General features: G+C 36.6%; 1 protein-coding gene across 3 annotated transcripts in view; it reads left to right on the forward strand.

Annotated features, from left to right (window-relative positions):
- Positions 1 to 17,999, forward strand: part of tp53bp2b (tumor protein p53 binding protein, 2b) — a 45,554-nt gene that overhangs the window by 17,337 nt on the left and 10,218 nt on the right. For 2 of the 3 annotated variants that reach the window (XM_005161809.5, NM_001045153.1), the window contains 10 exons: positions 1,700 to 1,813; positions 11,720 to 11,790; positions 12,378 to 12,479; positions 14,070 to 14,247; positions 14,628 to 14,812; positions 14,992 to 15,156; positions 15,249 to 15,426; positions 15,533 to 15,658; positions 15,945 to 16,024; positions 16,102 to 16,495. In XM_005161809.5, coding sequence (XP_005161866.1) covers positions 1,700 to 1,813; positions 11,720 to 11,790; positions 12,378 to 12,479; positions 14,070 to 14,247; positions 14,628 to 14,812; positions 14,992 to 15,156; positions 15,249 to 15,426; positions 15,533 to 15,658; positions 15,945 to 16,024; positions 16,102 to 16,495 — 1,593 coding nt within the window. The remainder of the gene's footprint in view (positions 1 to 1,699; positions 1,814 to 11,719; positions 11,791 to 12,377; positions 12,480 to 14,069; positions 14,248 to 14,627; positions 14,813 to 14,991; positions 15,157 to 15,248; positions 15,427 to 15,532; positions 15,659 to 15,944; positions 16,025 to 16,101; positions 16,496 to 17,999) is intronic. The other variant, XM_009296445.4, reaches the window with a different exon arrangement.

Here is a 17,999-nt window from a genome sequence, read left to right on the forward strand (position 1 = left end):
AATTTTTTTAAACACCATTTAGATTTAAAGTCAAAATTATTAGCCCCTTTTAACCTATTTTTTTTTCCAATAGTCTACCGAACAAACCATCATTATACAATAACTTGGCTAATTACCCTGACCTGCCTAGTTAACCTAATTAACCTAGTTAAACCTTTAAATTCCCATTTAACCTGGACAGAAGTGTCTTAAAAAATATCTAGTAAAATAGTACTATCATCATGACAAAGATAAAGTTAGAAATGAGTTATTAAAACTATTATGTTTAGAAATGTGAAGAAAAATCATCCCTTTGTTAAATATACATATTTATATAGGGTTGAAGTCAGAATTATTAGCCCCCCTGAATAATTAGCCCCCCTATTTATTTTTTCCCCAATTTCTGTTTAACAGAGAGCAGATTTTTTTTAGTACATTTCTAAAAGAATAGTTTTAATAACTGATTTCTAATAACCGATTTATTTTATCTTTGCCGTGATGACAGTATATAATATTTTACTGGATATTTTTCAAGACACTTCTATACAACTTATAGTGACATTTAAAGGCTTAACTAGGTTATTAGGTTAACTAGGCAGGTTAGGGTACTTAGGCAAGTCATTGTATAATAATGGGTTTTTCTGTAGATTATTGAGAAACAGTATAGCTTAAAGAGGCTAACAATTTTGACCTTAAAATGGTGTTTAAAAAATTAGAACTGCTTTTTATTCTAGCCAAAATAAAACAAATAAGACTTTCTCCAGAAAAAAAATATTTTCAGACGTGTGTGTGTGTGTGTGTGTGTGTGTGTGTGTGTGTGTGTGTGTGTGTGTGTGTGTGTGTGTGTGTGTGTGTCTGTGTCTGTGTGTGTGTGTGTGTGTGTATATATATATACACGACTATTCATTTAATAGCGACATCACAAGCTCTGATTTAGTTAACCAATCAGAGAAAAAAGGGGCAGTTTCAGCACTGCCTACATGTGTATAATACATTTTTAAAGTCGTTTATCTGTTTTCCTAACTTAATCCAAAAAACTAAAATCGAGCCAAAAACAAAAAAAAAAACGAAAAATGTCAGTTTTTTTTTAGTTTTCCTTTTTTTGTTTGAAAACTGATATGGAATGGACAGAAGATATCCTAATTGCTGTGCATAAAATAATCAGTTTCTCACACACACCATTCACTCCCTTTATAAGACCTCAGTGTATCAATATTAATTTTGTGTTGCCTGTATGTTTTTTGACTATTAAAGTGACAGTAGACATTGGGGCTGCACAATATATCGTTTCAACATCGATATATACATGTGTTTCAAAGGCATTTCAAACATTCAGGCACAAAAAAAAAAAAAAAAACATTTCCAAACAGAGCTATTTAAGCCATCTGATGTAACTGAATTCATAGAACAAAATATTGCAATGTCAGATTTTTCCAATAGACATGCATGTTATGAACCACCCAAGCTCCCATTTTCAGATAAAAGTCTTCTTGAATTTTCTACCATTACAAATGTCATCCATATCTTAGAGTCATTTGATATTAACCTTTCATTTCTGGCTGAACGATCTCTTTAACAACGTCATTGGAAGAATTCCACTGCTCGTGCTGCACCTGTCTGTGTGACTGTGGTGTAAAGGTGCAATGGTGCATTACTCCAGAATGGCTCTTTGTCACCTCATTTGCATCCTTTGTTTCCTATTGGCTGCTGCTTTTCCCAGAGCGTGTGATTGGTGACAGCGAGCGAATCATTGAAGTGCTGCAGCGCTGGGGTCAGCAGAGGGCAGAGGTGCGATTCTTCCTGCGCCACGACCGAGCACCGGGACACGATACAGGTGAGAGAGACAGACAGAGATAGGAGTCAATGGGACAGAAGAGCTTTCAGGGGCCATCCAAAGATTTCTGATGTATAGGTCACTTTATAAATATGATGGCTTTGGTTCACCATATGAATACAAATTAGGACTTACTATGCTCATATTTATTTTTCCCTTCATCATGATAAATGATGCCTTTTTGACCAAACCTAACATGTATATATTTCCAGCATGACATAGAATATGATTTTGTTTTTATATTTAATTCAAACTTAAGCATAAGCTATAGTTATGGTGGCTTGAGAAAGCCAGCGTACTGTTATAACACATAAACTTATTATTCTTCCGTCTTCTTCTTCTTAGTCTATTTTAATAGCGCATCTCCTCCTAGACTGTTCAGACATAATCAAACGATCCTTGAATATTTACAAAAATAGTAAAAATAGAGCACTTACGGACATATGTTTTAACGTTTAATTCAGCTACAGAATTAAAACTCATGTGTTTTGCTCTTGACTGTACACTGAGAGAAAATGAAAGTAAAACTAATCTGATTGCAGTACTTTAAATGTCGACTCTGTGGCGAGTTAAAACCACAAGTGGCTAGACATGACTACACAACAATAATAATGGTTCAAAAATATATGTTTTGGCGGGCCAAATCTCATTTTCTTTTTGAAGCCAGTTGCGGTCCAGAGGAAGGAGGAGTGCAGACCATATATGGCTGGCAGTTTGAGACTCCTGGTTAAGATGCATGTCAATGATGAGAAGACCGAATGACCGAAATTGCCTATAAACACCCAGCAGGCACAAGATGTCAACATGATGTCAGATCGATGTTGTTCCCCAACAATACCTGCCAACACTCCAGTTTTTCCCAGGACTCTCCCGTATTTCAGACCCACCTCCCGTTTTGTCATTTCCTGTAAAACACCCGGAATGTCAACCGCTTCCCCCGGTCCCCAGGTGTTTGGTGTTATACTGTAACACCTCCGGATTACCCCCCTCCCCCCAAACTTTTAGTTTTTCCCAGCCTCTGTGAAGTACTGGACACAGCTGGGGGACATTGCATTTTGTTTGGAAATAAAAATCGGGTTGACATCAGAAGTCAACGTCAGGCCAACATCAATGTCCAACCTTAAATCAACCAAATATCAATGTCTAATGATGTTACAGCTTGACGTTGTGTGGATGTTACCACTATGACGTGGTACGTGCTGTGACGTTACCACTGTGAATTTTGTTTGCCATACCTGTAGAATAAATGTCAGTATTTGACGTCAGTATGACGTTGGTTTAAGATGTTGGCTCGTTGTTCGATTTTGGTCACTTTTGAACACAACCTAAAATCAACCAAATATCTACATCATTTGACGTCATTATTGGACATGAAAATAATGTTGTACTTAGCAGTGGTGTAGGACTTCCTCAGTGTGATTTCCATCCAATCAAATCACACATAGAAAGTAAATCGCTTAATGCTGAACAACAACAACAACACATCGGCGCCTTATAAATGCAGCAAACCTTTTGGAAGCATTAAACATGTCCAAGATGTTGTCCAAAATCTTTACACACATTGTCGCACAAATTTTAATAGACTGGATGTCACTGATGAGAAAATAGATGTCGTCTGTATGATGACTAAAATCACCAAACAGCCTTAAACAACCACTAAATGAAATGAATAAAAAAATGGAAGGAAGAGAGGATCTAAGGAAGAACCAAATGAATGAAGGAACGAACAGATGAAGGAAGGGCAGAACAAAGGACCTAATGAATGAAGGATTCAAGGAAGAACTGGACAAACTAAGAAAGGAAGGAAGAAAGGAACGAATGAACAAAGGACCTAATGAAGGAAGGAACAAAAATATGAATGAGCGAACAAATTAAGGTAGGAACAAAGGAAGGACCAAATAGATGAAGGAAGGAACAAACAAACAAATGAATGAAGGAAGGACAGAATAAACAATGAAAGAAAGGTTGAAAGGAACAAACAAATATAGGAAGATCACTAAATGCACTACAGAATGTCACGTTTACACATCCCTGCACAAACTGCATGTAAACGCATCAGCTTTTCACAGTGTAATACTTCTCACTAATCTTGAGTACTTTTAAAAGGACTATTTTTTACTCATACTTTGAGTAATGTTTACAGCAGATACTTTTACTGTACTTGCACTACAATTTGGGGCAATTAATGCTACTTTTACTTGAGTATGATTTTACTGCACTCTTTCCATCACTGGTCCTAGACACTGGGTATACATCAAATTTTGGTCCCCTAACGTTACAACCTCAATCTAACCTAATATTAACGTCTTATGATGTTGTGTGCCTGCTGGGTAATCACTAAATGCACTACAGAATGTTACGTTTCACACATCCACAAATTACATGTACTGTAAATGCATCAGCTTTTTACAGTGTAATACTCACTACTCTTGAGTACCTTTAGGTGTACTTTTTACACCTACTTTGAGTGACATTTACAACAGATACTTTTACTCTACTTGCACTACATTTTTGGGCAAGTAATGGTACTTTTACTTGAGTAGGATTTTTCAATACTCCTTCCACCACTTGTTACTACAGTTTTTCTCAAATGCTAAAACACATTTCACAAATGTTTCCTCCATGTTCCCCAATGTCTAAACACAACATCCTTTTCTAAAGCTACATAAACACAACCACACCTTCTCACTTCAAAACTCAAAGTTTCACACCAAAAGATCAGCTCGAAGCTTTCAAAAATGTAAACACTATACACATCATTACACACTACAGCAAAACTATTGAAAACACAATGCTCAATCAGTGAGAAGGTTCTTTGTTTCATAACTGCCAATGCATATTTTTAGAAACTTTACTGTAACAAATCTTTTTAGATCTCTGCAGAGGATTAGGCATTTAGTGAGGCATTTGTGAGTTACATATGAAGAGTAAAAATCTATCGAAAATACTGCATGTACACTACTGTAACACAACTCAATGCAAAAACAGAACCTATTGCACACAATAGTACTCTTGAAAACATGATCAGGGTGTGAAGTTTTATTTATTTACTTTATTTACACCACAATCACTGTGCAGCATCATGTCACTGAGCTGCATCGGGCCACATCACCTCATCCACATTGCAGGCTATACTGTCTTTTGCTAGGCACCGCAAGAAAAACGCCTTGTGTTTTGCTCCCTGAGTGTACGGTTTTGCTAATTGTGGGAAAAGTTGAATTTTAGTGTGTTAGCAATCATGAAAAACTGTAAAAAGTGGTTACTGTTGGTGGTGAACCACTCTCTGATTTGGTTTATTCTATAGAAGCGGACATTGTCCCAAATGATCACATAAATGTGATGTGCAGGCCCAGGATGGTGTTATTGGTGGTCCAGGAAAATGTCTTTTAGCTCCTCTAAGAAAGTGAGAAGACATTGGGTGTTGTAAGACTCAAGGACAACATGCCGGTGAACAAGCCTCTCCGAACCCATGGCAGCACAAAGAGTATTATTGACATGGTCAATGACTGTTGCTCTCAGCTTGTCCTTAATGATGGTGTGAAGTTGTCTTGAACGGGAGACCTTCTCTCCCTTGTTGGCCTCCTCCTCTTCCTCGTTGGCGTGCTCCTCATCCTCGTTGGCCTAATCCTCTTCTTCCATGGCTATTGTAGCTCTTCTCCTTCCTCTGACTTGAATTCCTCTTCCCCTGACTCTGCCTTCATCCATTGTGTTTGTTTGGAATCTTCAACAAACTGTGCACTCTAAACTTGCTCTTATACATGTGGTCACAGCATAAGAAACAAGTGTCTTCAATTTTGAGGCATTGTGTGTAATTAATGATGCCTGCTGTGTTTATTGTGTTCTAATATTGCTGACTGGGGCAAGCATTTAGCATCACATGAGCTTTCATTTGAGAATATGAGCAGAGGTCTTTTGCCACTTGTGTTTTAGCAAGGAAAAATGGGTTTAGATTTTTTAGAACGGAAGGTTGTGTTTTGTGAATTGTGTCTTCACGTGAAATGTGTTTATGATGTTGGAAAATGATGGCTAGATTTAGTAAATGTGTTTAGACAACTGGTCATTTGGTTTAGAGGATTGGGTTTTGTGTTTTAGCATTTGAGGAAAAACTGTAAAATATAAATATTGTTCTATTGCAACAAAAGCTCTACAAATTCAGTATCGTTTTTTATCATACGTTTATGTTTGTCAGTAGAGAAATGTCTTGAAATGGACCGTGATTGGGTGTATCGAACAACTAATAATTGCTAAGGATATATTGTATGAATTTCTAGAAAGCATAATTTAGTTTCAACTTTATCCGTCAACATTTTTACTGTCCTAATCCTGTTATATTTCAGAAGGCATAATGATAAAATATATGTTTCAAAAGAGTTCATTTAGTTCAGTACAACTGAGTAAGTTCCCCAATGACAGATTTCTTTTTTTTTTTTATTAGAATATGCAAAAATCATACAAATACAAGAAAAAAAAAATCAACAAATAACAAATACAAAGCAACGAAACAAAAACAAAACAAAAACAACAACAATATAGTCATGTTCTGGTATGTGCTTGAGTGTGTGCGTGTGAGTTTGTGTATGCATGTAAAGATAACTTGGTGGACAGGTCAGAGTACATACATAAGGGACAATGACAGTCAATAAATGAAGCAAGTGTCACAGATATAGATAAAACATATAGAAAGAAACCAGTCAGGGGTAGGGAGTAACAACAATGCTTATTAATGTATGATAGTAAATATGAGAGTAAAAAAAAGAAAGAAAGGACAACAGTAATAACTGACAACAATAATAATAAATAACAAGTGCTACACCAACTACTACTACAGAAAGTTACTTATATTACAACTACTACTGCTTCTACTACAGCCACAACCACGACTACTACTACTACAATGTCTACTAATACTGATACTACTACTACTACTGCTACTACCACCACCACCACAATCACTTCTACTACATCTACATCAACAACATCTACTACTGATATTACTACACCAACAACGACTACTACTACTACTGTAACAACCACACCATTACTACTTCTGCTACTACTATACCAATGACATCTACTACTACATGAACTACTAATTCAATAATCTCCGTAACAATTACTCAATAACAATCGATACTATTACAATGACTACTACTTCAACTACTACTACTACTACAACTACTACAACTACTACCGTTACAACTACAACAACTGCAACCTTACTAATGATAATGGTATAAATACTTGTAATAATGATAATGGAAAGATAACCGGACAAGTCAGAACAGTAATAATAATAATGATTACAAAAAATAAAAATAATACCATTTATGACAAAGGTGTCGAGGAGAGGGGCGGATGGATAGGACAGATTTCTAAATACTAAAAACTGAGCAATGCGAATGAATGCAGAATAGTTGGTCTAGTTTAGTATTTGTTATCTGTTATATGGCTAGATAGTGATTTGAATATAGACCAGCTCTTTATTTTTTTTATGGCAAATCAGTGCATGTTCGATTAGGTGGTCTGCCCGCTGGTGCTCTGCTGTCAGTGTGGACATGCAGCGGCTGCAGATACGCGTGAATGTCATTTCTTTTTATGGGAGACAGCGAATAGAGCGGTTGTAAATTTGACATGGTTACAGCTGTGTTGAGGCATGAATTATTTACTGCAGAACGGCTTGTTTGGTGGGCACTGCCTAAGGGAAAGGGGGCTTCGCACTGAATCAGAATGGATCTTTATTTTGTGTCCTATAAACATGTGCAATGGAAATTGGTATTGCTCTGGGGAGATGTTTTTAGATATCGCTGCACGCAAACATTGCTTTTTATAATTGGCTTTTTTTCAGTCAACATTCAAAATGAACCCTTGTGGCCTGTTTAAATTGAATACCCTTTTGTTATGTGCAGAATGAAAACATCCACTGGATTAAACTGCTTTTATTATTATTTTTTATTTATTATTTTGTTTATTATTATTTTTTTTATATAAATCTGTAAATCAACTTCAGTCTTGATCAAAACTACTAAATTGTTTAGAAATTTACAGGATTTTAACTCTTTAATTGCTAAATTCGCACAAGATGTCACTGATTTGGTGGAAAAAAAAACACTCAAAATTACGTGTTTTCAATATAAAAAGTAATTGTGGGCTGGATTTTCTTTTTCTTTTATCACAGTCTTGGACATGTGAATGATTAGTAAGAACGTTGGCTTTGATGCATTTTCAATTTTTCTTCTTAATGTACTGTTGGTAGCTGTTTTTGCATCATTGCCTTCCATTATAATCACATTTGATGGTGCTTGAATATACGGTCTTGTTTTCGTTTACTCCATGTTGTTCTGAGAGCTGAGATTCCTATTTTGATTTTCTCAGAAACATCAAGGTAAGTGCGCAAAGGTCACTCTCACACAGTCAGACACACATGCACATACTTAAATTTGCTGTGATACTCATAACATGCATATAAATTCCAGAAACTAAGCTTTTTTGCACATGTGAACACATCTAAAGGGTTAATACTGCCAACTGATGATCAACAGTAAGAATTAAAAATTTCCCAACAGGAAAAACCACCAACAATCAAAACCGCATGACTATATGGTTTCATGGTTTTGTAATCCAAAAATGTGGTTATAATGGAAGTCAATGGGGAAAAACAATCACCAACAGTAAATTAGGTAGAAAAAAAAAAAGAAAATCTAACAATGCATCAAAGCCAGTGTGGTTACTAATCATTCAGATGTCCAAGACTGTGGTTAAAGGGTAAAAATATCCAGCTTACAACTACTTTTTATATTGAAAATCATTTTGTGTGTGTGTGTGTGTGTGTGTTTTAGCAAATCAAGGACATCATTTATGAATTTGGCGATTAAAGAGTTAAAATCCTGTAATTTTCTTAGCAATTTAGTAGTTTAGATCAGGACTGAGGTTGATTTATGCAGGTGTATGCAAAAAAAAAAAAAAAAAAATGATCTGATGCTTTTTTACAGCAGTTTAATTTAGTGGATGTTTTCATTCTGGACATAACAAAAAGGTAGTCAATTTGCCCAGAGTTTATTGTAGAGTTAGATTTTTTTTAAATCAAAGCATTTGTGTGTCAAAATAAGATTTGTCACCAAAAATCCCAGAGTTGATGACAACATCCTCAACAGTACATTAGAGTTAACCTTTAAGAGTTACTTTTGTCACACTTTATCGATTTTCTTCAGTAGATGTCAATTATAATACATATTTTTTAGATTGTTTGAGTCAGTAAATCTCCACTTCAAGAGCTTCACATTAATCAAACTTCAGTTTTGTTTATATCTGTATTCTTAAGCTTTTTACTAAGGGATTTGTTTATACAGAATATGCCTGATTATTCATAATTATGAAGAAATATGCAATAAAGCCTCTGTAAAAATAGATTGTAATTTCCAAAAGATTGAACAAGAATTTAGATTTTTTTTTTTCAGTGTTCAGATATTTGTGCTTAAAAATGTATGCAAATTAGTGAATCCTTAACTAACCAAATGCCTTGTGTGCATATTGAAATATAACATTTTGGAAAACCTAAATCAATTCAGGAAATACTGTGACAACTATTGGTTAATATTTGACCATATTCACCGGCGGTTTCTTGCCCTAAAAGGAAAACATTAAATAGACATAAATTGAGAAATAACTGTCGGTAAATCTGGAATATGAATTATGAAATACAATACTGAAATCTGTTCAGAGACATTTCTGATATTTACTTGATCACCTGACATTACTTGTGCAGTGTGCGTGCGTGTGCGTGTGTGAAAGAGAGATGTCATATGTCATATGACCATTAATTATTAAAAATGTCACTGAATAATTAGTTCGAAAGATTCCTCAAGCACACCGATTCATCCAGTAATAAAACATTAATTCAAAATTATGTTTGTTCATCATAATCATAATATAAGATATAAAATATATAAAATAATAGATATAAAATAAAAAAGTAAATTCTTCCCCCCTATAACTCCCTTTCCAATATAATTCTTTATAAAACTATATTTAAAACGTAATAATGTCTGATTTATTTCATATTTTTCTATCCAAATGCATCCAAAAATGCAGTAACTAACACTTATGCCCACACACTCATACACACATTTAAAACACACCTACACATACCTGCCTTCTACACTATTCTCATCTAGTTCTTGTTTTGTTCATTTTCGCCACTCCTACATCAACAAACACATAAATAGCACATACAGTAACTCAAGTGAGAAGCCCTGGAAGTTAATAATAGATGCATTACTTTTTTGGAGGATATTATATTATATTATATTATATTATATTATATTATATTATATTATATTATATTATATTATATTATATTATATTATATTATATATCTTATATTGTATTATATTATGTTATATTATATATTGAATTGTATTATATATTATATTGTATTGTATTGTATTATATTATATCTTATTATATTATATTATATTGTATTGTATTATATATTATATTGTATTGTGATATATTATATTAAATTTTTTTATCTCTTGTATTGTTATGATTATTAAATAATTAATGTATTTCTGGCATTGTTTTAGTATTTTTATTATATTTTTAGGTAAATCATGATTTTGTAATTATTATTTTACATTGTTTATTATATAAAACAAAATCTGTTTGTATTATTAATTAGAAATATCAATATCTGTCATAAATAAATTGCAAGTTATTTTATTTAATATAGATTATATAACATTTATTTAAATACTTTCTTTATTTATGATTATGTGTGTGTGTGTCTAGAAAAATGCACAAGGAATTCTCACAAAACCTAAAGTAATGTTGTCACTTGTTGTGTATGCTATTTTTTTACTCAGAAAATCCCTTTTGTCTTAGTTTCTCCCAATGTGTTTATGGCCTGTGTTTGAAGTGAATCCTCCCTGTTCCCATGGAAAAGTTTAAAGATGGCAGTCATGTGAAACCGTGTGCGAGGTTTCAGATTTCTCCCAGTGACTTTGACCCTCTTCACTGGACAAAGACCGGCTGTTGTACTACAATGCCAGCGATATCGGCTCTGTACGCCTGCCTTTACTTCACAAAGACTTTCTTCTGTTTCTTTCCACCGTAATTATGTCAATTACACGCAGTTTGACTTGTATCTGCCGTGCTTGTGGTTTGTTTTCACGCAGATTTGAGGTAAACACCTATAGCCTTGTGTAATCAGTAAGCCCTGATTAGGACCCCTGTGGTGTCAGACTGTGACCAAGAACATTATTTGGCCATTGTTTCTCGCTCTTAGACTGGTTTATCCGGTAACCCACATAATAAGTGGCGCTAGCGGTGCCAGTGTTGATGTTATGTAAGTGGGACCCTGGCACAGGCAGTCATATGCTAGATAATTGAGCGCTAGCTGTTTTTTCCAGCCAAACAGTCATTATGTAATGAGGTTCACCCCAGCACAGCCACTTTTTATTTCAGGCTTAATCGGTTGTTTCTGGCCTGCACTGTTTTGAGTATTAAGATGCTAGCTAGCTAAATGCTAACAGTTGAACTTTGAGTAATATACAGTATATGCACTCATATACTCAATACATATACCTCAACGAAACACATTTTTGAGATATCATTTGTCTTCTTAGCTTGAAAAGTTGTAAAAGAATAAGTTAATGTCAGAAAAAAAAGGTAAAATAATACTTTAAATACGTCAAAGGTTACCAGTGTCCAACATGCTATGCTAAATATCTTATGTTGTGTTCAATAAAACAAAAAACTTTGATCGAAAAAAGTGGAGGCTGAATAAATATGCAATATATAAAGATTTTTGGGTGGTAAAGTATCCTTTTAATTTAAATCCATAATGCTAAATATGAGCAATATTTTGATCACCTTAGCAGATGTTACTAACTCTGTCTCTAATTACAGGAGGTCACAGAACTCCAGAGTCTCTTGCCAAACGCAGTAACGCAGTAAAGGACAGACTAATGGAGAATGGGGTGAGTATTAATTCCCCTTTAGAGATTTGTTAATGTGCTAAACTTCATCCCCTTGGCTACTGCTGCTTAATCAGATGTGAATCTGACATTTTCAGCAAAATGTGGACATAATGTAAAGTGTTCGAGATTAAGTAGATATATTTCATGCTAGGGCTGGAATAAATTGTGACAACGCAACAACTTTCTATTTAATCATTTAAAGACATTGCTAAATGATGTGGTAAGGGTTGATTATTCCACAACACTAGTATGATACACATAACTGCTTATATACCAAAATTTTACCATATTTGCCACAGTAAAACTACCTTTTGAGTCTAGAAAATCTAAGATAGATTCTTTATAGCAGGGGTGTCCTAACTCAGTCCTGGAGGGCCAGTATCCTGCAGATTTTAGCTTCAACTTGTTTCAGCACACCTGCAAGGATGTTTCTAGAAAGTATAGTAAGAGCTTGATTAGCTAGCCCAGGTGTGTCAGATTGTGGTTGGAACTAAACTTTGCAGGACACCGGCCCTCCAGCACTGAGTTTGGGCACCCCTGCTCTATAGCTTTCCAATATAATAAGCTAAATCTTTATATTCTTTTAGATGGCAGCCCCTCATATGGACATCACTCTCAGCGAGTTGCAAGAAATGGCTTCACGGCAACAGCAGCAGATTAACGCACAACAACAACTCCTGGCCACAAAGGTACTACACTATTTTTTTTACAACTTAAAAGGAGACTTGAAACATGAATTAATTTAAACCCAAAAGTAGATATTTAGCAGAGCATTCAAGCTGCTCTTTTCCATACAGTGTTAATACATTTTGTGCAAGGCTGTTTTTGGTGTCCATTCATTTCCATTGTTTGGAAAAGAGCAGTATTTCTTTTTAAGGTGCAATGGACTGATTCTTCCAATTCTCATGTCAGAAATACAGTATTGAATCCTGCTTATAGTGGGTCAAGTTGAACTAGAGGAGTTAAATTTGTGCTGTGACCAAGAAGGGAGCGAGAATTAAGGGGTTGCCTGTAAAGAAGTCCAGCTAGTTGAAGCTGTGTGACGCAAGCCTCATTTCCATGGCTATAGCACAATATTATACTGGTGCCATAAACATCAATATAAATGTCACTCTGAGCAACAAGCAGGACCAGAGGGTTTGCAATGGTGCCATGGCACAGATGGGAGTAAGATTTAAGGGGATGAGTGTAATGGAGGCCAGCTAGTAGGAGCTATACAGGTAAATTGTAAATTGTACCCTTGCTCTCAGAAAGCACAGTAACAACTAATCCCTGCCTGTCGTGATGGTATTGCAGTTTTTTAAATGGTGAAAAGGAGGGACTGGAGGGTTTATATTGGTGCCATGATCCAGATGAGAGTGAGGTTTTGGAGGCGAGCATGATAGGTAGTTAATCTGTGGGAGCAGACCTCACCCTACCGGCCTCAAAAGGCACATTACTGTCTGACAGGCCCATCTCTCATCACTGACATGCTGTTTTGAGTCTCACTTGGTCAAGGGAATAGAACCAGAAGGGTTAAATTGGTGCCGTGACTCAGATGAGAGTAAGGTTTAGGAGGTGAGTATAATAGCTAGTTAATCAGTTGGACCAAACCTCACTCTCCAGGCCTCTAAAGCCATGCTAGTGACTGACAGGCATGTCCTTCATGACAGAAAGGCAGTTTTGATTCCTACCTGAAGCAAGGCAATAGAAACAGAAGGGTTAAATTGGTGCCATGACCCAGATAGGAGTGAGGTTTTGAAGGAAAGCATAATAGCTAGTTAATCAATGGAAGCAAACCTCCCTCTCCAGGCCTCAAAAGGCATGCTAGTGACTGACAGACCCATACTCCATGACTGACATGCAGTTTTGAATTCCACTTGGTCAAGGGAATAGAACCAGATGGGTTAACTTGGTGCCGTGACCCAGATAAGAGTGATGTTTAGGAGGTAAGTATAATAGCTAGTTAATCTGTGGGAGTAAAACTCTCTCTCCAGGCCTCAGAAGGGGGCTGAAAATCATATCCTCTATGACAATTTTAAACCCCATTTGGAGCAAAGCAACAAAACCAGAACAGTTAAATTGGTGTGTAAGTTTAACAGATGCAGCTATGCCGGTAAACCTCACTCTTCTGGCCATGAGAACGTTATCAGAGTTATAACATTTGTTATGTTCTCAATATCAGAAATTATTTGTTCATTTACAGCATAAATGAACACATTAGGCACATAGTTTTGAAGCATAATCATGTCTGAAAATGAGTTTGGATGAGTTTGTTGTAACCCGACGCTTTCTCACAGGAACAGCGACTGCGATTCCTGAAGCTACAGGACCAGCGGCAACAGCAGCAGCAGGTGTCCGAGCAGGAGAAACTGCGACAGCTGCGTGAGAATGCAGAGAACCAGGAGGCCAAACTGCGCAGAGTTCGAGCTCTGAAAGGACAAGTGGAACAGAAACGCATCAGCAATAGCAAACTAGGTCAGAACCTGTAAACTCGAAGGGAAAAAGTAGGTTGGAAACACTGAAAAAGATTTAACATTAACCTTCATGTAGGAATATTAGTTCAAGGTGAAGCTTGTCATTTTTTGATCTATTAGTGGCACCAAATGGAATTGCAACTGGTTTGTTTGTGAATGAGGAGGCGGTTTTAAAAAGGTTTTTCAAAATCACTTGAGATATAATTTGTTGTAAATCATTGGCCCACTAATGGAAAAGATCATTCTAGCGTTTCTGTTATAAAAAATGCCATCAGCGACTAAATTAATCAGCAGAGACAACAACAAATGATCTTGCTTATGGGAATAAGAAGTTAATTAACAGTTGAATGATACACTTCGTTTTTCTCTCTCTCTCTGTAGTGGAGGAAATCGAGCAGATGAATGGTCTGTTCCAGCAGAAGCAGCGGGAGCTGGTGGTGGCCGTTAGCAGGGTGGAAGAGTTGAGTCGACAACTAGACGTGTTACGTAGTGGAAAAATGGACATGCCACACGAGGCTGGACCGAGCTCCAGTGGAGAACTGGAGCGACTGTACAAAGAACTTCAGGTAACTCTTGCCAATTTTTGCAACACATGCAGTGCTATTGGGCACTTTTTAAAAGACATCTTCGAATCAAGTGGGATTTACATGTATTTTAATGAAAAAGGTTGGGGATTGAAAGTGATTGTCCAGTGCTCAAAATTCAACAGTGCCTCTTTTGTTCTGACATTCTCTTTTTTCTGCAGCTGAGGAATAAATTGAATCAGGAGCAAAGTGCCAAACTCCAGCAGCAGAGAGAGAATCTAAACAAGAGGAACGTAGAAATGGCCGCCATGGACAAAAGAGTGGCTGAACTGAGAGAAAGGCTGTGGAAGAAAAAAGCTGCTCTCCAACAGAAAGAGAACTTGCCTGTGAGCAACTTTCACGCTTTCCATATTTTTTGGACACAGATGTGATTTGTGTTTGCGCAGAAATTCATCATCTTTGTATTTTCCACTTCCAGCAGCCATCTGAAGGGCAGAACCCTCAGTCTGTTGGCCCTTCCAGGGTTGCTGCTGTCGGGCCATACATCCAGACCACCCCAGCTCCTCCACTTCCCCCCAAGCAAGAGATTTTAGTGAAGCCTGCTTATCCTGATGGCACAGCTACCCTTCCCAAACCTCTCCCAAAACCAACCACAGGTGAGTCAATATGTTTATATTTGCATTATACAACCTTATTTGTGGTTGTATCCATACTATTTTAACAATAACCCTTGATTTAATCTTGTCCAAATTCTCCTCCCAGGTGGTTTCTTAACAGGCAAGATATCCAAGATATCAGACTTGTTCTCCAGCACAGAAACCAGCAAAAGTTCCCATGTCCACTCATCCACCCTTCCCCGCATGACCAGTCACGGATCCCAGGAGAAAGGTATAATACTTCTACCTCCTGCTTTTAAAGCCCTGCATTTAGACACAGAATCAGTTGAGCCAGATGTTGACTTGTCAGACCACTTAAACTAAGCAATGCTTTGATAGTGCCACAGTGTTTACATTCTTCAGGAAACCAAGCACAAATTGCTTACTTGAAGTTGTCTCTCTATTAAACATTGATAATCTTAAGAATTTAACAACCAGTACACATTTGACCCTTTGAAATCATAGTGTTTAAACCTTAAGAGTGCTGATTGAGCTGTTTTTGTGAAAATCTTTCATAGATCCTGAGGTAGATTTGAGACCGCCACCATTGCCATTACGCAAGAACCAGAGTAGTGAGGACCTCTTAAGGGATTCCCAGGTACTGCATTGAATGCCTGAGTTGAACAATTTACTCATATTCGTATTAAATGAACACTAACACCTTTTCAATTGTAGTCTGCAGGTAGAACATTTGAGAAGGTTCCACCTCCTGTTCCCAGTAAGCCCAAACCTGCTCTATCAGGCCAGTCCACCTTCAGTAAGCTTCCTTACAGCACGGGCACATTCCCTGGCAAAGCAAGATCAGCCAACCAAAAACCTCCAATGCCCCTTCCATCCCACAACAACACCTTACCCCTACCTCTACCCCCTAAACCAGACACCTTACCTGCTGCAACAGTACGGCCTTTCACCTCAGATACTTTGGCAGGAAAAGACACGTCGACCCCCACTACACTCCATAAGCCCCAGACAGTGGCAGCAAGTTCCATCTACTCAATGTATACCCAACAAAGCACTCTTGGAAAGGGTTACCAGGGGCAAAGTACTTTGACGCGTTCACAACCTCGACGTGAGTACCTACACCTCATCAGTGACCCAAACAAATTTAGAAGCAACTTGTGATGAATTTCTTAAGGCCCAGTTTGCATCGATGCATTTTAGTTTTAAAACACATAACCTTTGATACTGTTATGCCTCCACACTACCCTAGAGTTTTCAAACCCAAAATTGAGACTTGGGCATGGCTACTCAGGGCTCGCAAAATCTTGGTCGGGCTACCAAAAATTATCTACACCATGTCTGACATGCTATCTAGATAACCCATCGGGCATGGTGTAGATAGATTTTAGTAGCCCGACTGAAAAAAACAGTAGCCCCGGTACTTCAGGCCATCAGATTTTGCGAGCCCTGCTACTCCTTGATTTTTATTTTTTTATTTTTTTGAGTTATTGCATACCCTTTCCTCATTCATCAAACCCCTATCATATGATAATAATGCTACCGGAAGATGACAGACTAGTCTTGATGACCTGTAAACAACAACATAGATACACAAAAATGGAAATTTTCTCACATTATTGTTTGGCATCGCTTTCGTTGTTCAACCGCTCAGCTTTGTTGACTAGTAATCAAATGGCAAGTAAAACACATACTTCCTGCTTAGACTTGAACCTAATGTGCATGCTCAAAGTGCGTATATTGTCACGTGATGTATGTACGTTTTCAGCTGTATAGTGTGGACAGAGATATTTTTTACAAATGCTAGATGAATTGCCAATGTGGATGTTGTTTTTTTTCCATTCTAAATGGCAATTTAAAACCAAAATCCATTAGTGTAAACGGGGCCTAAGTATCTATTACACAAGATGTAACAATTCCCCAAGAGTGCACACAAAACCTGCTTCTAAGACATTGACTACCTTAATCTAATATTTATTTTATTGTCAAACTGAGATTTTAAGGCTGTTTCAGCACAGAAGTGGGAAAACAGTGTATCATTTATTTGAAAAAGCTTAGGTGTTTTGTGCTTATGTAAAAGACTGAAAGTCTCAGCTGGATTTTTTTAGCTTCAAATAAACATGGATATAGTCTTAATCCGAGCCTTGCGTCTGAACATTTTGAAATTCAAAAGCTTTTTGTGTTTAGTTTAAAGCTTTTCAGCACAGAAACAAATTAGGAACAAGGGATTTGTAGTATTTAAATCAATCTACTTAATTAGTAGACACGGAAGCATGTCTGACTTCTACCAAATTTCATCTAGGTATATGGAAATTCCAAATAACATTTTATGCACTTGAACAAGTGCAACACTACAGGAAGAGGACGCAAATGTGGATTATAATAGACAATTGAATGTTGAAACAGTAACAAAGTTGGAAAAATGTATGAATTAAAGACATAAGCAGACATTATTTGACAGAAAGCTTTCATTTAGGTTATTATTTTAGCAGTGTTGCATATTTATTGTACTTGAAAATGAGAAGGGAATTATTTGACAATAAAACAGGATTGTACCTAAACTCTACCCTCCAGGGTGATGCTCACTTTTCACAAAGAGATGACTCATTCCTTTG

Source organism: Danio rerio, chromosome 22 (genome assembly GCF_049306965.1).
Source record: "Danio rerio strain Tuebingen ecotype United States chromosome 22, GRCz12tu, whole genome shotgun sequence".
Taxonomy (NCBI): Eukaryota; Metazoa; Chordata; class Actinopteri; order Cypriniformes; family Danionidae; genus Danio; species Danio rerio.